This window comes from Pelobates fuscus, chromosome 3, assembly GCF_036172605.1.
Source record: "Pelobates fuscus isolate aPelFus1 chromosome 3, aPelFus1.pri, whole genome shotgun sequence".
NCBI lineage: Eukaryota > Metazoa > Chordata > Amphibia > Anura > Pelobatidae > Pelobates > Pelobates fuscus.
In genome coordinates, this window is record NC_086319.1 from 184,968,761 (window position 1) to 184,990,763 (window position 22,003).

Below are 22,003 nucleotides of genomic sequence, written 5' to 3' on the forward strand. Positions count from 1 at the left end.
CCGGCAGCACAGGGCGCACCGCGGTAGTGGAACTTGAATTTCATGTTCCGGTTTCCGGCGGGACTGAAAGGAAGTGTGCACAAGCTGAGTGCGCACTTCCTTTCAGTCCCGCCGGAAACCGGAACATGAAATTCAAGTTCCACTACCGTGGTGCGCCCTGTGCTGCCGGCCAACGCTGCAAGACAGGTAAGTAAAGCTTCATATTCGCTCCATAAGACGCACAGACATTTTCCCTCACTTTTGAGGGGAAAAAAGGTGCGTCTTATGGAGCGAAAAATACGGTAATTGTAGATAATTAGGAGAAGGTGCTAACATTTAAATAAAGAGCAGTTGGAATGGAAAATGGATTTATGTTTCTCGAATTCTCATCTGAACACTTTCCAATTGATTTCCTTTTTTTGATAGAAATGATAAGTTGGTTCATGCAATAAACTTTAAGTGCTATACAAAACTATGTACATTCCTGTATGGGACACATACTTGTATCATGAGGTGATATACTGAGGGTTGAAAATCCTTCTGTCCCAAGTATTATTGAAAGAGGATGCAATACCAACAGAAAAAAACAACAACACTGGCTAAATCAACACAGCTTCAGAAAAACTATTCAGGTTCCCAACTATCTAACCTACCTGACAGATTGAATGAATAAAGATTTAATAGTACAGTCTATGTTACCTTAATGGAGGAATGTGTTTGATGCCGGTCAGGTGTTGTTGGAATGCCTTCGTAGGCAGCACCCATTGTAGTTGATTCTATCCAGAGACACAACTCTTTTTTTACTTGTAGGAATATTTCTATCTGATAAGCATTGGATAATATCTGAAGAGGGAGTGGGTCTATGTGACTGTATGCTTAAAAGGAAGAAATCTCCATTGAGTATTTTTAACAATTTAGTAGATACATGTATTTTTCTGTATATGATAAAACGGCTTGCAAAAGCTGCAGACATGCATAAGCAAGTCCTGTCTGCTTTTCACAGACACATATTTTTAGTTTATGCAGAGGAACACACTAATCAAAGTTTTCACATTGAGAAGTCTCTGGCCTAGAGTCGCAACTTCCCTATGCTACCCAATTAGCTGTAATACAGCTCATCGTAAAGGTGGAAAGGCAGGAGTGCGCTAGCCTAGCGCACCTACCGTTCTGTTAGCTCTGTGAAGCTAATGGGAGCAGAAAAAAGCCTCCCTGGCAGTCTGATTGACAGCAATTGAAATGCTTTTACCAATAGTGCGGACTTCTATTAAAACTGGTACTTTTAAAAAACTGTCACAAGTATGATAGACTCCAGACACATAACACATTTTAACAAGCTGAATTAGAATAAATTAAATGTGTATTATTATTTGAGAATTTGCACTTTTCGTACACAAATATGCATGGTGCTCCTTTACATAAATCATTAACTTTAATAAGCACACATAATAAATAGTTTAACGATGTGACAAACAACTTCAAAATTTGTGTAAAAAAAAAAAAAAAAGTTTCTTGCTACTGTATAGCAACAAGATTATGGAACAGATTATGATGAAAAGGGAATGCTTAAAATATAACAAAGAATTCAGCAAATATAGCAGGAATATTATAGGCTAAAAATCCTATACTCAGGAATAAGAACGGGGGTAACCTCTTAATTCACATTGCATAGTTGGTCATGTTATTTATTGTTGTCAGTATCTGGCTATGCATATCAGTCTACAACAGAACACATTCAGAATAATAGAGGATATCCATTAAAACACATTTTAAAAAGGTAGACAGTATCAAAATGAAATCCTTTCGCTGAAAAAGCCAATGCAAATATTTCACTTGAGGAATTTCTCCGCAAACAAAGTTTGGTGTCCTTGCCATACTAATTCAGACATTAAAACGTCAATTGGTGTTTATTTCATAGAAATCTTGACAAATGTTTATCAGGCCTTTTGTCTAGTCTTTTCTACTGTGGTTTTTTTTTTTGGGGGGGGGGGGTTCATGGATATATAAAAAAAGGACACTTGTGTCTCAAGAAAGGTTTGATACCAGCGATGCTCAAATCCAAATTGTTTGTGAAGTGATTAAAAAACACAAAATATACTTTTCCTTTTTCTTAAATCATGTATGCCGCAATCAGAAACATCCAAACTCAATTATTGACAATTGTTGGATGTAACGGTTTGACTCTTGCAAATCTTGACAGGCCAAGTCGCAGTCCTTGGTTAGGTGATCGGACACTTACTCCTTCCAGTGAGTTTTTAACACCGTTTCCCTGAACTGAAGCTGCTAAATAAAAAAGAAAAGAAAAAAAAGAATTCATATAATGTAGAATAATGCAGTCAATGACTAGAAGAGGGCTGAAGAAGTATAAGCAGCTGCAAAAATAATATAAACACATAACTCTAATCAGAGGCAAACCGTGAATCTTAATAGACTGTAGCATTTTATTATTAGTAGTTTTGTAAAATCCACATAACCAGCTACCACACTCACAGCCACTGCATACAGCATTCTGTAAAAAAGCTGATTTTTAGTCAATATTATCAAGTAAAATCACATTATCAATGATCTTTTAAGAGATCTTGATACCTGTGAAGCACTTTGTAAGTAAACAGTATGTCATTTCTGAAAAGCAAAGTATTCTTTTGCACACAAAACAGAAACATATGCAACCAATACCCATTCTCTATGATTATTGCAGATTATAATCATCATCATTACCCCTAACTGATTCCAAGTGAGAAGCCAGAGGTAAAAAGCTGAATGAGTATCATGGGAATTGTACTATGCATACAGGCAGTACAAACATGGAAGATCTCAGCATTTTGAAGACAAGTAGTAGTTTTACCTGGAGGTGTCCATTTTTGTTTCTTAACCCCGACCGGAGGAGAGCTGTGATGTTGTGTCTGTTTCACAGGAGTAGGTGAGGAGAGCGCAGTTCTCTGCGCTGGCAGTGACTTTATTTTAACGGACACAGGAGGTGAAGTAGAACTAACTATAAAGTGGAAATATATATTGAAGCCATGTTACTGCTACTTATATATTATTTAAAAAAAAAAAAAAAAAAAAAGTGGATATTTATATTTGACACCAAAACATTCTTCTTACCAGCAGCTCTTGGCTTGGGGACAAGCTTCCTCTCCTTTGGACTTTTCTTTGCACACTTTTGTTTAGTCTCTTTGTTTGCTTTTAATTTACTAGACATCTTAATGTCAAACTCTTCATCCTCCTCGCTGAGGTTTGAGTCACTCTCTGAACTACTATCTGAAAAGCAGAATAACAGACAATATAAAAGTGATTAGTAAATCAGAGCACCAGAAAATACAGATGTGCACACATCTTAACCCCTTGAGGGCTGATGAAAGGTCAGAAATGTTTTAATAAAATTAGGTTTGCCCCAATCCTGAAGAATTAAGAATACAAATTCCAATATGTACCATTGGTGAAAGTATGTTATAGAAAAAAACACTAATAACAATAACTAACTGCCAGACTTACTGAATATGTGTGGAAGGTAAAAAAAAATTGAGCAAGAAGATGAACTATCGATCCTTAGCATGGTCAGGATTAACAATGTAAAACTCAAAAGAGCAGATACAAGAAATAGTTGTCTCAAAACAGGGAGGAAAAAGTACCAGACAGACTTGAGCAGGTCACCAGCAATCTCTCAGAATGCCATATAACATGAGTTATGGTAGTTACACAATTATCTCACAGAAGTCAAATTATATTTAATAATGTAAAATATGCATATCGTTGTATTCATGCGTGCTACAGACTCTGTAAAGTGAATTGGCATTGCTGCGTCAACTAAGCAAAACATGCTATAGTCCAGTGTCCACAGCCTAACATTACATAGCAATGCATGCATCCGCTGTGTAAAATGTTCTAAGGATAATATGGAAATGATAATTCCTCATTAAGATATCAGAGGTATAAGGGGATGGGCTCTTTGTTCCCTGTTTTTGTCAAACTGTTCGAAAATATTAGCCATAGTGATTATGGTCCTTAGATCATCCCTTTAGTTGCCTTTGATCTGTCATATAAGAAAGAAGTGATGCAGTGAACAGTGCTAAAAATCAAATCAAACTTACAAGTGGCTAAGTCAGGCTTAAACTCATCCCCGGCATCCTCATTATCACTATCATCTGCCAGGAGCTTCCTCTGTTCAGCAATGGCCTTGGATGCAGCCTGCCTGCGGTTTCTACCATCAGCCTGATCTTCATTACTACATGTGATCGCATCTAGACCTGTGGGGGGAAAACATCAGTATGTGAATTTACTGTATTGATCACTAGTGGCCAACCTTGGCACATGTCAACATTAGTGTTTACTTACATAAGTATTTCCTATGGTAAAATATGTATGTTCAGTCACTGTATCTGTAAGGTTCATATAAAGAACCCATCCTTCAAGTAGCCAGAGAGAGAGTGTACCCCAACAAAAAGGTTATTGATCCCAGCTTTATGGCAGTGAGTACCTGAACACTTAAGTGTATGGCTTGAACTTTGTAACCGGTGTTTACTAGAACTAGAATCTAGGTGCACATTTGCAAAGAGAGGCAGTTAAAAAGGTTTTAAGTCTCTGTACTAAGTTAGCAATTCCTGATACCAACATGTCACTTGGTTAATATATTATGCTTGTGACATGAACAATGGGTCACCTTCCACGTACCATTGTGTGCCAAGAAAAATAGAACAATAGAGAGTTAATACCCATTTAAGGCTGACACAAAAAAAAAAAAATTATGGAAATTATGAAAAATGCTCTTTACAAATGCAGGTGTTTAATGCAAATTAAAGTTATAGCAGATTACACACTAAAAATTTTATATTGTTTTAAAAAGCTCAAAATGCCTGCTTATATAATCAACTGTCTCTACCTATAATAAGACATACTCAATAAGCAATATTGCTTTAGAGCAAAGGTTGAAGTTTATGTAATGAGTTCATTTTCTGACTGTGTAAATTAAATGGTAAATGAAATGGTTCCAGCATGTAGGAAGGATAAGGCTGAAAGAATGGAAGCAGAATTTGAGTAATACTTAAATCAGGGTCCTTACACTGATCTAAAATAAACATTACCTAAAGTACTGCTGTCTACACTGCAGTTTGAAAAAGACACATCAGCACTCCTGGTACTGCCATCAGGAAGTGTTGGAGACCCTGAAAGATATGAACAAATAGTACATATTAATTTAAAAAAAGATTCATAAACACACACACTAAAAAGCTATAGCAGCTAAATTTCTAAAACATGAAAATGCTTAAATTAACCTAAGCACTATAATAACTTTATTTAAGTGGCTATGGTGTCTGGAGTCCCTTGGTGCCATCCACCAGTTCAGTGTTAAACCACTCTTAGACTTACTCACTTAATACGGATCCAGTGGATCTGACCCTCCACTGGTGGTATGGCAAAATAGCTCTGTCTTAGCCATGCCAACTCATTCCATTTGATGGGCAGCAGTGATAGCTGAGATTGCTCAGGTGACGCTCTAAGCTTATCACTGCCACCCATCACTGTTCTTCCTAATGCAGAAACATCAACCTGAGATGAGAAGATGGGCCGGATTGCAGGGACTCTCATTCAGTGGTAAACTGTTCAAAAACAGTACAAATTCACAAAAAATGACTGTTCACTACCCATCACACAAAATAGAATAATATAGAAAATACTGTGTCTTCAAGCAGTAAATTATTATTTTACAAGAGAAAATAAATAAATAAAATGCAGTAATACAGTAATCCTCATGAGAAACGTTCAACCATAAAGCAAGTGAGCAAGATGATGATGAGCCATCAAAGGGTGAAGCAAGCTAAAAGAACACAACACGATATGGAAACAGTCCTTCAACTATGCTATATGTGGGAGTGGGTGTTTTACCACAAGATAGTGTCAATATTTTTTTTCAAAACAGTACATTTCGGACTTTAATTTTTCAACAGAAAAATGGGGGCTATAGATTAGCAGAAATATGCCAGTTCCTATTTTGAGTGATAATCATAGTAAATCATTACCTTCAATTGTTAAACTGTTTAGAATGATTCAACACGGACGTAGAGACCCCTCTGGACTACTTTAGAAACATTTGCTTAAGTAGCACAAATAAGCAAGTACTTATTAAAAACTTGTACAAACAAACGCTGAATTGCACTATACTGAAAACCAACTTGTAAACTTGTAAACTTCAGGGTATGGTATTGTGGCAAAAAATTAGCAATTCACCATTCAATCCACTATAATTCAGTGTTGAGCAGAAAAACACCAGTTATTTGAAGAGTGCTTCAAAAATGTCACTGATTATTAAAGGCACACCTAAATGTATAAAGTAACATGTGCATATTACCTTTGCTGAATTGATCATCAGAAGTTCCCACCAAGGATTTTTCTTGTACAGAAAGTGCCAATGCAACTTCTAAATCTCTATGGTAAAGCTTATCATCTAAAGGCAGTCTAATGCAAAAAAAGATAGAGCAACTTAATCACAATTTTAAGGCCATTGAAAGATTAGTGAAGAATGTGTGCATACATTATCCATCAATCACCAACATAAGTTATCAGCAAAACTATATTACTTAAGTAACAGAATAGTGAAGAGAAAACAGATGACAGGTGCCCTATAAGTATATATCTACATGCTTGTTTGTCCTTACCCTTTGTTTGTCTCCCTGCATATCGGACCTTTCTTCATGGTGTATGCATGAAAGCACTCTTCATAGGAAAAGTTCACGTCATAAACCAGTTTCCAAAAGAGGAGATGCAACACTTTTGATTACCTACACAACTTTTGGTCAGATAAGCTGTGCTTCCATCCAAAGTAGGGATGCACCGAATTAAAATTCTGGGCCAAAATCGAAACCGAAAATTCAGGATGCCCTTGGCCGAAAACAGAAATGACTCCTCCCCCCCCCCCCCCCCCCCAATGATTTTAAAATGATTCCTCTAATTTTATTAAAGGACCACTCTAGTGCCAGGAAAACATACTCGTTTTCCTGGCACTAGAGTGCCCTGAGGGTGTCCCCACCCTCAGGGACCCACTCCCGCCGGGCTCTGGGGGGAGGAAGGGGTTAAACTTACCTCTTTCTCCAGCGCCGGGTGGGGAGCTTTCCTCCTCCTCCTCTTCTTCCTCGCGACGTCATCGGCTGAATGCGCATGTGCGGCAGGAGCCGCGCTCGCATTCAGCCGGTCGCATAGGAAAGCATTCATAATGCTTTCCTATGGACGCTTGCGTGCTCTCACTGTGATTTTCACAGTGAGAAGCACGCAAGCGCCTCTAGCGGCTGTCAATGAGACAGCCACTAGAGGCTCTGGAGGCTGGCTTAACCCTCAGTATAAACATAGCAGTTTCTCTGAAACTGCTATGTTTATAAAAAAAAAGGGTAAAAGCTAGCTGGACCTGGCACCCAGACCACTTCATTAAGCTGAAGTGGTCTGGGTGCCTAGAGTGGTCCTTTAATATTAGACTTTTTAATGAATTTAATTAAACTAATTTGAAAAACTTCCCTTCTCGTTTGGTGGTTCCCCCACCTCCCCCCTTAATGTTCCTCTACCCTCCCTCTTTTTTAGTATTTTTTTCTTTCCCCCCTCCCCTGTCCCATAGTGTTCTTTCCCCCCCTTCCCTGTCCCATAGTGTTCTTTCCCCCCCTTCCCTGTCCCATAGTGTTCTTTCCCCCCCTTCCCTGTCCCATAGTGTTCTTTCCCCCCCTTCCCTGTCCCATAGTGTTCTTTCCCCCCGTCCCTGTCCCATAGTGTTCTTTCCCCCCCTTCCCTGTCCCATAGTGTTCTTTCCCCCCCGTCCCTGTCCCATAGTGTTCTTTCCCCCCCGTCCCTGTCCCATAGTGTTCTTTCCCCCCCGTCCCTGTCCCATAGTGTTCTTTCCCCCCCGTCCCTGTCCCATAGTGTTCTTTCCCCCCCGTCCCTGTCCCATAGTGTTCTTTCCCCCCCGTCCCTGTCCCATAGTGTTCTTTCCCCCCCGTCCCTGTCCCATAGTGTTCTTTCCCCCCCGTCCCTGTCCCATAGTGTTCTTTCCCCCCCGTCCCTGTCCCATAGTGTTCTTTCCCCCCGGTCCCTGTCCCATAGTGTTCTTTCCCCCCGTCCCTGTCCCATAGTGTTCTTTCCCCCCCGTCCCTGTCCCATAGTGTTCTTTCCCCCCCCCCGTCCCTGTCCCATAGTGTTCTTTCCCCCCCGTCCCTGTCCCATAGTGTTCTTTACCCCCCCTTCCCTGTCCCATAGTGTTCTTTACCCCCCCTTCCCTGTCCCATAGTGTTCTTTACCCCCCCTTCCCTGTCCCATAGTGTTCTTTACCCCCCTTCCCTGTCCCATAGTGTTCTTTACCCCCCTTCCCTGTCCCATAGTGTTCTTTACCCCCCTTCCCTGTCCATAGTGTTCTTTCCCACCCCTCCCCTGTCCCATAGTGTTCTTCCCCCCCCCCCCTCCCCTGTCCCATAGTGTTCTTTCCCTCTCTTCCCTGTCCCATAGGGTTCTTTCCCCTCCCGTCCCATAGGTTTCTTTCCTCCCTCCCCTGTCCTATAGTGTTCTCCCCCCCAGTCCCAAGTGCAATATTCTTGACTTTTCATGTAATCATTACTATCTTTCACTGTGATCTATAATCATCTGAATTGTTAATGCAAGCACGTCTGTTTAAACTAGGCACTTTAAAAAAAAAAATACTACCGACTGGGTGCCTCCGATGAAGGATGCTCCTAGCGCTTCCTGAGGGCTCCAAGCACTCCAGTCGACACCATAACCACCGTAGACTCCTTCAGAGAGCAAGACAGGAACAAGCTCTTACAAGAGCTTAGTAGTGATTTAGCAAGAGAGTATGACTAGCATAGCAATCCCTTGTAGCAGATTCCCCCAATAAGAGACGGCACTCCAAATTGAGGGTGAAGTATGACTGAAGCTTTAATCCAACACTTTGCTTTTATGCACATTCTACAAACATAGTACCACCCACAGGGTTTTGCAGAACAACCAATCAATAAGTACAATATACTCAGACACTCCCAGCAATTACACACAAAATCCTCCCCTCTGCCTGTGATATAATTACTGAAAACAATGGGTTAATGTAATTATCACAGGCAGAGAAATACCGTTTTTACACAGTTACTGTAACTCTAAAAATATACATTTATGAAAACGACATATCAATACTCAGCACACTTTAATTATACACATACCCAAAATTCAGGTGATTCCTTCCAGGGGTTACAAAGTTAGCTGGAAGTCCTTTATGGCTGACCGCAAGCACATTTTCATGCCCAAAACAGTTCCATACATTTGGGCTGTGCGGTCGGTCAATGTCACACTGAAAAAATGACTAAGTCCCATTCGAACATGCGTTCGAATCGCCGAATGGGACTTAGTCTCTGCAGCTGAAAAATCAGTGTAGGAGAAGGTAAGGGTCAGCAGTGTTCGTGGAACTGTGTAGCCGAGTTCAGCTCCATGAATTTGGCTACACACACCGCTGACCGCGTTCGGTTGAAAAAAGATGGCCGCCACCACGTTGCACGAACGGCGGCCCCCCTGCGGTCGGCAATTTACCTACAGCAGGCTCCCAGCCTGGTAAGCAAATTGCCTGCACGCTTCCACTTCTGGGTGGTCCGCCTGTGTAATACTTGGTAAGCCCCATTTACTGAACCAAGTGGGAGAAAGCCAGGAACACAGTATATTCCCACATACAGTTCTTAAAGGGCCATACACAGTCCAATAGAAGTCCATACACTGTGCTTAAAGGGCCAGTAGCAGCACAATAAAAAAAATCCATTATGCCCAAATGATGTCTTTAAAGGGCAATGCCCCCAGGGGCCATAGTCACAGGGCAGGAGGCGGGCAAGCAGGCCCCTCCAAAAACTCCTGGCAAACTCCCTTAAAGGGATGAGTTTGCCACAATAAGTATTTGCTTACATACGGTATGGCTATAATACATGTGATCTTTTATTTTCAATAAATAATTACGTCAGTTTTTCCTTCAAGGTTACATAATTGGGCAAATCCCTGTAAAGTGTAAATATGAAAGAATGTAGAGCTGAGAGAATACAGTGGCGTATGAGGTGGGGGAATCAGCTGTTGGTGAGCAAATGTGGAATCAATATTAGGAAGGAATAGCAAGGTAATGTTCATAGGAGAACAGCATTCTACATCCTTCAAATAATAAATAATAAAGATTTAAAAAATGATTCACCTTTTTCCTTGTGAGTTTGGCTGTGACGTCGTGCCTTCTTTTCGAGGCTTTTTTGCAGACTTCTCCTTCTTGTCCTTCCTTACTTCCACCCGTGATTTTTTATTTGGTGGTGCAGAGGAGCAGGCAAAATCTTCGTCTAGAAAATATGAAAAGATGACATAGTAGGTAAGTAGCTGCTATTTTGTACACATTTCATGATAGAGAAATAGACTATTGTGAGTGCGTCTAAAAACAACAAACCACAAGATGGTTAAAGAGGATATATATGGAAATCGCCACAGTTACACCAGAAAACATTCCATATCTTTCATAAATCCAGATTCTTTATTCACATTTAACAGGAGATTATGGAAATGTGCACTTTAAGCCAAAAGAGACTACACTTTGCCATTTCCTGAAGCTAAGGTACAGGTCCTTTATGGTTTTTCCCCATAAATGGTTTATAAAACATCATTTAAGCCCAAATCTAAAATTCCCGGCAATTTTTCAGGATTTACAATTTAGTGAACAACCCCAATGCAATGCCCACCAACAATCTTATGCAATTATAGAGTAATTTTTTTGTCATATTTGCTAACCTAACTAAGGTGAATTGAAGCTGTTGTTTTTTTTACTATACAGGGAGTGCAGAATTATTAGGCAAGTTGTATTTTTGAGGATTAATTTTATTATTGAACAACAACCATGTTCTCAATGAACCCAAAAAACTCATTAATATCAAAGCTGAATATTTCTGGAAGTAGTTTTTAGTTTGTTTTTAGTTATAGCTATTTTAGGGGGATATCTGTGTGTGCAGGTGACTTTTACTGTGCATAATTATTAGGCAACTTAACAAAAAACAAATATATACCCATTTCAATTATTTATTTTTACCAGTGAAACCAATATAACATCTCAACATTCACAAATATACATTTCTGACATTCACAAACATAACAAAAACAAATCAGTGACCAATAAAGCCACCTTTCTTTGCAAGGACACTCAAAAGCCTGCCATCCATGGATTCTGTCAGTGTTTTGATCTGTTCACCATCAACATTGCGTGCAGCAGCAACCACAACCTCCCAGACACTGTTGAGAGAGGTGTACTGTTTTCCCTCCTTGTAAATCTCACATTTGATGATGGACCACAGGTTCTCAATGGGGTTCAGATCAGGTGAACAAGGAGGCCATGTCATTAGATTTTCTTCTTTTATACCCTTTCTTGCCAGCCACGCTGTGGAGTACTTGGACGCGTGTGATGGAGCATTGTCCTGCATGAAAATCATGTTTTTCTTGAAGGATGCAGACTTCTTCCTGTACCACTGCTTGAAGAAGGTGTCTTCCAGAAACTGGGAGTTGAGCTTGACTCCATCCTCAACCCGAAAAGGCCCCACAAGCTCATCTTTGATGATACCAGCCCAAACCAGTACTCCACCTCCACCTTGCTGGCGTCTGAGTCGGACTGGAGCTCTCTGCCCTTTACCAATCCATCCATCTGGCCCATCAAGACTCACTCTCATTTCATCAGTCCATAAAACCTTAGAAAAATCAGTCTTGAGATATTTCTTGGCCCAGTCTTGACGTTTCAGCTTGTGTGTCTTGTTCAGTGGTGGTCGTCTTTCAGCCTTTCTTACCTTGGCCATATCTCTGAGTATTGCACACCTTGTGCTTTCGGGCACTCCAGTGATGTTGCAGCTCTGAAAAATGGCCAAACTGGTGGCAAGTGGCATCTTGGCAGCTGCACGCTTGACTTTTCTCAGTTCATGGGCAGTTATTTTGCGCCTTGGTTTCTCCACACGCTTCTTGCGACCCTGTTGACTATTTTGAATGAAACGCTTGATTGTTCAATGATCACGCTTCAGAAGCTTTGCAATTTTAAGAGTGCTGCATCCCTCTGCAAGATATCTCACTATTTTTGACTTTTCTGAGCCTGTCAAGTCCTTCTTTTGACCCATTTTGCCAAAGGAAAGGAAGTTGCCTAATAATTATGCACACCTGATATAGGGTGTTGATGTCATTAGACCACACCCCTTCTCATTACAGAGATGCACATCACCTAATATGCTTAATTGGTAGTAGGCTTTCGAGCCTATACAGCTTGGAGTAAGACAACATGCATAAAGAGGATGATGTGGTCAAAATACTCATTTGCCTAATAATTCTGCACACAGTGTATAGGATTCATACATGGGTTACATGCATATTAGAAAGGAAAGACCCCTTAATGCCATGCATTGTAATGATAAGGTAAACATGTAACAGGCAAATTCATATTGCTTCATACCACTACAATATGGAGTATAATAGGCACATTTTTCACAAGAAGCGATCATAGAATACAGACATTAATCAGGCAATGTTTAATATAGCATACAGTGGCAGAAATAATCTAATGGCTCGTCTGCTCAGCTTATCCTTCATCTAAAATAACTCAGTTTATTTTGCAGCAGATTTCATACTAAGGTTAACCACCTTATGAATGTATCCCTTTAAGCAGGCAGCAAAAAAATGTTATTACTCGCAATGGGCAGCAAATGACAAAATGTCAGCTGCCACTCTCTGCCTACCAAGGCAAAACCTTACTGATTACTGCAGTGGCCAGAAGAGCACAATCATATTCCTCTCTTTACATATCAGCCAGAGTATACTATGATTGTTTCCTACATCGCCTCTCCACCTTTTATTTAAAAGAAATAATAAAGATTTAAAGGCAGAAGAATAGTTTTTACTCACCATCATTATCCACATCTCCAAACAGGGAATAATCAACAGTTTTTTTTACCCTGAAGGAAAAAAGAAGACAGATACATTTTTACACATTTTGATATTTTTCATATGAATCCCTTAATTATTTAGAGCCTAGCTTTCCATATAATCTCAAGTGTCAAATTCCATAACAAGAAACATTATACTATGCACAAAAGTGTGAGGGGAACAGGAGAGAAAGGATATTGGTACAGTATCCTATGGAGTGGAATACTCTACTAGTTGTGGGAAACAGTAAGGGTACAGCAGAGAACTTATCGTGCAACCTTAATGCGTAAATATTAAAACTTAACTTTTAATGATAATTTTCTAATATGTAAAAACTGGTGAGGGTCAACACCCAAAAACACTAGTGTGTAAAACAAAAAATAAATAAATCAAATAGAATAAAATCAACACTTGATCTGAGACTTGCATAAAGTACCCCACATACGTGAGGGGAATATTGTCTAAACTGTGCGTGGTAGCTGTAGTTTTAAGACAATAAGTCGGGTACAGAGTGTCTAGTAGTATCTGGGAGTCCCAGCCAGGTATTTACCAACACTGGTCTGGGATATGTCGCAATTTGATACAAAAATTTGTAGTAGGGATTATTATCTAAACTGTGCATGGATGCCAAGTTAAAGACAAAATGTCGGATAAATAGAGCCCACTTGTATCTGGGAGTCACAGCAGGGTGTTTCCAACACTTGTCTGGGATTAGCGGCAAGTTGAAACAAAATGCATGGTGAGGATTATTGTCTAAACTGTGTGTGATAGCTTGTAGCTGAAGATAATGCCTACTAATTAATAAAACAAGAATGAAGTCTCAGTTAAATGAGCTAGGGTCAATAGTCACCCATAATGCTGTATGAAGCTGAAGAAATACCTTGGATCTCTGCAGGGGAAGGGAAAAACCCTAAGGTGCCCTAACAATCTGTGCCTTCGAGGGCACCCCTTAAAAGAAATGCCTAATATTCCCACTGCTATAGGATGAAACCTTCCTCCAACATCCTGAGAAGTATAGCTAGAATAGAGACTCTGACTCACTAGTTAAACGGCTCATGATAGGTAGTTGTTAGTAGAAAGACTGCTGGTTTCCATATTTAAAATAGAATTAAGCAAAAATGTGATTCTTTGTTTAACTAATTTGCATATGCCCACACAGAATCCTTTGCGGTAGTAACATCACTGCAAATGTGTGATTTCTGTGGGAAAAGCAAGTCTTATCGCTTGACTGATGTGCATATTTTTGTTTAACATTGTATTAACTATCCACAGATTTCAGGTGGAATGGGTTTTCAATCACAGTTTTCCCCCACTATACCTTTTTTGTTTTTTGAGAGAGACAGAGATATATATATATATATATATATATATATATATATATATATATATATATATATATATAAATAAAAAAGTGAAAAGCCCTTGCACTTCAGCCAAGAAATAATGGTACCTGGTGCTCTGGTAGCTTCGCAATATTTACAGAGGGAATACCGGCACTCCAAGGATTTTCAAGTTATTCTTCTTTATTCAAAATGACATCAACGTTTCAGCTCCATTACAGAGCTTTCATCAGGACATGGCCATGTATATATATATATATATATATATATATATATAAATAAAGAAAATAGTCTTATATAAAGTTATATAAAGACTTTGTAATATATTGAAAAAAACTTAGCTTTCATTCAGCAACTGCCACAGTGGATCAATGTTTCAGTTCTGTATCAGAACGAAAACACACACACACACACACACACACACACACACACACACTCTCTCTCTCAAGCAATGCTGATCAATCTGATCGCGTTTAACACTTAAAACAACTGATGTTAGAGAAGAGGAGGGAGTTTTAACATCAGTTATTTTAAGTGTTATCAGATTGATCAGCATTGCTTCAGACCTGAGGAAGAGAGGAAAACTCTTGAAAGCTTGTCTTTGAAATATTATGTTAATCCAATAAAAAGGTATCATTGCATACTGCAATACTCTGGTATTTTGGCATCTTGTCTACTGTACTATTACGGCAAATCCAATCTACACACAGATATTATCTATATCTATATATCTATAGCTATATATCTTAGTTAACAGTTTGTACATTGCAAGGTTACAGCCAAAATATCTAAACTGGATTAATTGAAACTAACTTAAAATTTCTGATGAGTGTCATGTTAATGAATAATCATATAAGTGTTCCAGGTTGCATGATTAACAGCTTTGGTGGGCTGTCTTATAGTTTTACAGTTTTTGTTTTTTTATTTTACAAATAGCTGCTGCTAAGGAGCAGTAATGCTAAATTTGTATGGTGCTTATGCTCTCCTTTAACCAGAAAATTCATTTTCCTTGCAGTAAGCTTGCATTACATGCCACAAGAAAAAATTATTTTAAAAAGTTCTAAATATGTGAATTGCACTACAGTTACTTTTAATCTGCCTTACTAGTAAAACACTGCCAAATGGTTATTTTCTTACTCTTAAATATATTCGATTTATATACAATTTATATATTATATTAAATATGCCGTGTACACAAATTATGTTGCAAAAGCAGAGCAATTCATTACAAAACAATTCCAGGATAGGTGTTATGGTCAAATCAATTTTCTTTCATTATCAAAGCATCTCAAGATATACAACTCATAGGAGTAGTATAGGGAGATTACAGAAAATTGGTAGTGAAGTGATGGCAATTATGAGAGCATGGAAGAAAAAAAACAATACACTTATGTCCAAGAGTTTTTATTTGTACAATTACTTAATTTTTTTAATAATCAAAATATGTTCCCAATAAATAAAAAGGAAATACTTAAAGGGTTTATTAAGGCCGAACATTTTGCCTCTTGCCTTGGTCTCACTGATTGCTTGTTACAATCAGACCTGGAGTTCTAGAGTGTTGCCTCACTTTTCTGATCACAGTTCGTTTACAACTATGATTAAAGGTACACTATAGTCCCCAAAACAACTTTAGCTTAATGAAGCCGTTTTGGTGTATAAATCATGCACTTGAAGTTTTACTGCTCAATTCTCTGCCATTTAGGAGTTACCGTATATACTCGAGTATAAGCCGACCCGAATATAAGCCGAGGCCCCTAATTTTTCCCCAAAAAACTGGGAAAACTTATTGACTCGAGTATAAGACTAGGGTGGGAAATGCAGCAGCTACTGGTAAATTTCTAAATAAAATTAGATCCTAAAAAAAATATATTAATTGAATATTTATTTACAGTGTGTGTATAATGAATGCAGTGTGTGCGTATGAGTGCAGCGTGTGTGTGTATGAGTGCAGTGTGTGTATGAGTGCAGCGTGTGTATGAGTGCAGCGTGTGTATGAGTGCAGCGTGTGTATGAGTGCAGCGTGTGTATGAGTGCAGTGTGTGTGTGTGTGAATGCAGTGTGTGTGAGTGCAGTGTGTGTGTATGAGTGCAGTGTGTGTATGAATGCAGTGTATGAATGCAGTGTGTGCAGGGCCGGTGCAAGGATATTTGCCCCCCCATATGTCCTGACCTCCCCTCCTCCTCCCTCAGTGGTCCTTACCTCCCACCCCCGTGTTCCTTCACCCCCCTCCCCCAGTGGTCCTGACTCACCCCTCCCCTAGTGGTCCTTACTTCCCCCTCCCCTCCCCTAGTGGTCCTTACTTCCCCCCTCCCTCCCCTAGTGGTCCTTATCCCCCCCCCCCCCCTCCCATAGTGGTCCTTATCCCCCTCCCTCCCATAGTGGTCCTTATCCCCCCCCTCCCTTCCTCCCATAGTGGTCCTTATCCCCCCCTCCCTCCCATAGTGGTCCTTATCCCCCCCTTCCCTCCCATAGTGGTCCTTATCCCCCCCTTCCCTCCCATAGTGGTCCTTATCCCCCCCTCCCTCCCATAGCGGTCCTTATACCCCCCCTCCCTCCCATAGTGGTCCTTATCCCCCCCCTCCCTCCCATAGCGGTCCTTATCCCCCCCCCTCCCTCAGCGGTCCTTATCCCCCCCCCTCCTTCCCATAGTGGTCCTTATCCCCCCTCCCTCCCATAGCGGTCCTTATACCCCCCCTCCCTCCCATAGTGGTCCTTATCCCACCCCCTCCCTCCCATAGTGGTCCTTATACCCACCCCCTCCCTCCCATAGTGGTCCTTATACCCCCCCCCCTCCCACAGTGGTCCTTATACCCCCTTTTTTTTAATTATTATTTTTTTTATTATTATTATTTTTTTTTTTATTATTATTTCTTATTTTATTTATATTTATTTTTCGCCCCCCCTCCCTGCTTGATACATGGCAGGGAGGGGGGCTCTCCTTCCCTGGTGGTCCAGTGGCAGTTCAGTGGGGGGGAGAGGGGGGCTGGCAGAGCTGTACTTACCTGTTCTGCAGCTCCTGTCAGCTCTCTCCTCCTCTGCGCCGTCCGTGCAGCTCCTTCTATCAGCTCACACAGTAAGTCTCGCGAGAGCCGCGGCTCTCGCGAGACTTACACTGGGAGCTGACCGAGGTGCTGAACGGACGGCGCGGAGGAGGAGAGAGCTGACAGGAGCTGCAGAACAGGTAAGTACAGCTCTGCCAGCCCCCCTCTCCCCCGGTCTGTATTATGGCAATGCAAATTGCCATAATACAGACCTTGACTCGAGTATAAGCCGAGTTGGGGTTTTTCAGCCCAAAAAATGGGCTGAAAAACTCGGCTTATACTCGAGTATATACGGTAAATCACTTTAACTCTTGGCACTCCGACTGAGTACCTCCGCCAATCGATGCTCCTAGTGCTCGCTGAGGACTCCAAGCACTCCAATCGACGCCATCAGCACTGCAGACCCCACTTAAAGCGATACAGCTGCGCCGCGGTCCCACCTTGGATCCACGACCAGGATCCAGCTCTCAGTGGGTGACCCTCTCCTAAATTCAGAGAGCGTAGCAGGAACAAATCAAGCTCTTGCAAGAGCTGACTCTGGGGAGTATGTGATTATAGCAATCCCCAGAGTGTAGTTATCCCATCCTCCAAGCATGAGCCAAGGCTTCAAGAAAGGTTCAAGATGATCTGATTTTAATGACCACACACTGGCTTTTATGCAAGTCCCCATGCAAGGGGACATCCCACAGGGTGGGACACAGTACAACCAATCCTTTACAGGCAAACCGTAAAACACACTCAGCACAAACATACAATCCATCCCCTCTGCCTGTGATATAATTACTGAACACAATGGGTTAATGTAATTTATCACAGGCAGGAAAAATACACTTTATGCACCATATATTCCAAAATATACATGCCACAAACATAAAAATCACATATTCGAACTCCGCACACTTTAATTACCGTATTTATCGGCGTATAACACACAGTTTTTCTCCCTGAAAATAGGGGGCAAATGATGTGTGCGTGTTATACGCCGATATGCCGTATTTTTCGCTCCATAAGACGCACTTTTTTGCCCCTCAAAAGTGAGGGGAAATGTCGGTGCGTCTTATGGAGCAAATGTGAAGGTTTACTTACCTGTCTTAAAGCGTGGGCCGGTGTTCAGCGCGCACCGCGGTACAGGAACTTCAATTTCAGGTTCAGGTTTCCGGCGGGACTGAAAGGAAGTGCGCACTCAGTGTGCACACTTCCTTTCAGTCCAGCCGGAAACTGAAATTGAAGTTCCTGTACCACGGTGCGCGCTGTGAAGCCGGCCCACGCTTCGAGACAGGAAAGTAATTATGGGACAAGGGGAGGGAAAGTGCACTATGGGACAAGGGGAGGGGGGACACTATGGGAGGGAGAACACTATGGGATGAGGGGGGGGGGGAAACACTATGGGATGAGGGGGGGGACACTATGGGATGAGGGGGGGGAACACTATGGGATGAGGGGGGGGAACACTATGGGATGAGGGGGGGGAACACTATGGGATGAGGGGGGGGAACACTATGGGATGAGGGGGGGGAACACTATGGGATGAGGGGGGGGAACACTATGGGATGAGGGGGGGAACACTATGGGATGAGGGGGGGGAACACTATGGGATGAGGGGGGGAACACTATGGGATGAGGGGGGGAACACTATGGGATGAGGGGGGGGAACACTATGGGATGAGGGGGGGGAACACTATGGGATGAGGGGGGGATCACTATGGGATGAGGGGGGGAACACTATGGGATGAGGGGGGGAACACTATGGGATGAGGGGGGGGAACACTATGGGATAGGGGGGGGAACACTATGGGATGAGGGGGGGGACACTATGGGATGAGGGGGGGGACACTATGGGATGAGGGGGGGGGACACTATGGGATGAGGGGGGGGAACACTATGGGATGAGGGGGGGGAACACTATGGGATGAGGGGGTGGAGAATACTATGGGATGAGGGGGTGGAGAATACTATGGGATGAGGGGGTGGAGAATACTATGGGATGAGGGGAAATTTCCTTCTTAAAATGAGGTGCGTGTTATACGCCGATAAATACGGTATAAACATACAATTCCCTCCAGCAGTTCAAAAGTTAGGTAAAAGTCCTATTTGGGACAAAACAGCTAGTTTCAGCTGGTTTGGCAGTGTCCCTGGGACAACGCCCTGCTGGAGAACAATGGTGTAGGTATTAGAGGGGGAGGGGAAGAGACACATGCTCCCATGGAATCAAAGGGCAGAAACGGTCTTTTAAAAGCCAATAAGCCCAAATTGTCTTTTTAACTGGCAAAGTCTCCCAGGGACCATAGTCACATGGCAGGAGGCTGGCAATTAGTCCTCTCCAGGCACAAGTGGCGAAGGGCACTTCGTCACAACTTGTCTCTATATATTTCCTACACCTGGAACTTCTAGACACTGGGTGGAGCTACTGACATCTACAAATGTCAGTACATCCCAGCCATCACTGACTGCTACATGAATTTATCCATAGACCTCAATGCTGTACTCCCGAGCATGAGCGGGAGTACAGCAGTGACGTCAGCTCCTGGCACTGAAGAGCACTGACCAAAGGAAGATGGCTGCACCCGCGAGAGTTAGGTTCAGGTTAGTAAAGCTCACCTTGACCTTCCCCACCATCTGTGATGTCACAGTCAGGGATCTTTGCAAATTCTGCAAAAACGTTAAACCCCTTAAAGGAACACTATAGTCACCTAAATTACTTTAGCTAAATAAAGCAGTTTTAGTGTATAGATCATTCCCCTGACTGCTCAATTCACTGTCATTTAGGAGTTAAATCACTTTGTTTCTGTTTATGCAGCCCTAGCCACACCTCCCCTGGCTATGATTGACAGAGCCTGCATGAAAAAAAAAATGGTTTCACTTTCAAACAGATGTAATTTACCTTAAATAATTGTATCTCAATCTCTAAATTGAACTTTAGTCACATACAGGAGGCTCTTGCAGGGTCTAGCAAGCTATTAACATAGCAGGGGATAAGAAAATCTTAATTAAACAGAACTTGCAATAAAGAAATCCTAAATAGGGCTCTCTTTACAGGAAGTGTTTATGGAAGGTTGTGCAAGTCACATGCAGGGAGGTGTGACTGGGGTTCATAAACAAAGGGATTTAACATAGAATGTGACGGCAGATAAGAACCATTCGGCCCATCTAGTCTGCCCAGTTTTCTAAATACTTTCATTAGTCCCTGGCCTTATCTTATAGTTAGGATAGCCTTATGCCTATCCCACGCATGCTTAAACTCCTTTACTGTGTTAACCTCTACCACTTCAGCTGGAAGGCTATTCCATGCATCCACTACCCTCTCAGTAAAGTAATACTTCCTGATATTATTTTTAAACCTTTGTCCCTCTAATTTAAGACTATGTCCTCTTGTTGTGGTAATTTAACTCCTAAATGGCAGAGGATTGAGCAGTGAGGCTGCAGGGGCATGTTCTATACACCAAAACGGCTTCATTAAGCTATAGTTGTTCAGATGACTATATAGTGTCCCTTTAAGGACCAAAGTTCTGGAATAAAAGGGAATCATGACATGTCACACAAGTCATGTGTCCTTAAGGGGTTAAAGTGCTGCTTTAACATGAATTTCAACTTAAGGCCACAATAGCCAGCCTGAAAGTCAGCTGTTTTCAATTTGGTTAGTTTTGCCCAAATTCTGAAACTATATTTATAACTCCTCACACTTTATAGCTAGCCATGTTAATTTCTTGATCAGTATTACAAGGAGTACAGGCCACATCTATCCCAGCAGCAGCAATCCCTCCCTATGATCTCCTTATAGATAAATAACTGTGACGTCACAACGACGTCATTATATACAATAATAATGGCGATCTCATTATAATAATGGTGATGTCATTATATATAATAATAAAGGTAATGTCAGGGAGGCCAAACGCTGTTTTTATTAACCCTTTCCCTGGTGTAATAAACCCACCTGACAGGCCTGTCCATAGTGCGGTATCCCCGGGGGGAGGCCGAGCACTCTGGGTAATACCGGGGTTTCCTCCGCAAAGCAGCCGCCGATCTAAACTCAAAATCCCCGCGCACAGCCCGTGCCTCGGACACCCGCTCACAGACGCACATTCGCGCTGAAACAAATTACATGAACCCGCCCGAGGGATTTTGAAATAGTAACTAGAATTCCACAGATCGCCTTCGATATTATCTCTCTCCGGTATTTTTTTTTTTATTTTATTTTTTTTTAGACTTACCGATCCATACTGGAATAATGCTCTGAGGAGTAATGGCGAATCTGCGACCAAGGATGTCAGTGATCGATCTACACCACCGGCCAGTGAGCTGGGGAATCACGTGATCTAGGAAGTAGTCACGTGATCGTGTTATTGACTTCACTGCAGGATTGCTTTCATTAGAACGAATACATTGTAATCCTAGTAATATATCACCATGTGTACTGACTACTGGGATTAATGGCAATAGCCAAACAATGTAAAACAACCACAGATTGCTAGAGTGTCAGCTTTTCACATGGACACTTTTTAAAATCTAGGGTGGAAGAGTGACTGGTGAGTTGGGCTGCTCATGTAACTTTGGGTAGATATATGTTGGTATCTTTATAAAAAAAAATGTGCAGTTTGATCTTTATGGGAATTTGCAGTTACTTTATCAATAAATCCTTATTTTCATTTATAGAACATAATTTTTATTACAGACACTTGTTTCAAAGATTCTACAAGGTTAGAGGATATATACAGGACATGA

At 41.4% G+C, this 22,003-nt stretch overlaps 1 protein-coding gene across 3 annotated transcripts; it reads right to left on the reverse strand.

Moving 5' to 3' along the window:
* Positions 1–288: 288 nt before the first annotated feature.
* On the reverse strand, positions 289–21,675 carry RAD51AP1 (RAD51 associated protein 1). 3 transcript variants are annotated; one of them, XM_063447803.1, is made up of 9 exons: positions 21,493–21,675; positions 12,880–12,929; positions 10,163–10,298; positions 6,323–6,429; positions 5,058–5,138; positions 4,068–4,223; positions 3,082–3,237; positions 2,822–2,968; positions 289–2,259 (listed from the first exon to the last, which is right to left on the reverse strand). In XM_063447803.1, the coding sequence occupies exons 1-9, from the start codon at positions 21,498–21,500 to the stop codon at positions 2,123–2,125; spliced, it is 978 nt and encodes a 325-aa protein (XP_063303873.1). In that variant the 5' UTR covers positions 21,501–21,675; the 3' UTR covers positions 289–2,122. The 3 variants fall into 3 exon arrangements, with proteins under 3 accessions (XP_063303873.1, XP_063303872.1, XP_063303871.1); XM_063447802.1 differs by lacking the exon at positions 21,493–21,675 and adding an exon at positions 21,216–21,335 and having other exon boundaries at positions 289–2,256; XM_063447801.1 differs by lacking the exon at positions 21,493–21,675 and adding an exon at positions 21,216–21,335.
* Positions 21,676–22,003: the final 328 nt, after the last annotated feature.

Coding starts and splice junctions, on each gene's coding strand:
- RAD51AP1 (XM_063447801.1), bottom strand. Junction 4,224..5,057: donor TGTAGACAGCAGTACTTTAG/GTAATGTTTATT, acceptor TTCCCCCCACAG/GTCTAGATGCGATCACATGT. Junction 2,969..3,081: donor CCCCAAGCCAAGAGCTGCTG/GTAAGAAGAATG, acceptor TCCACTTTATAG/TTAGTTCTACTTCACCTCCT.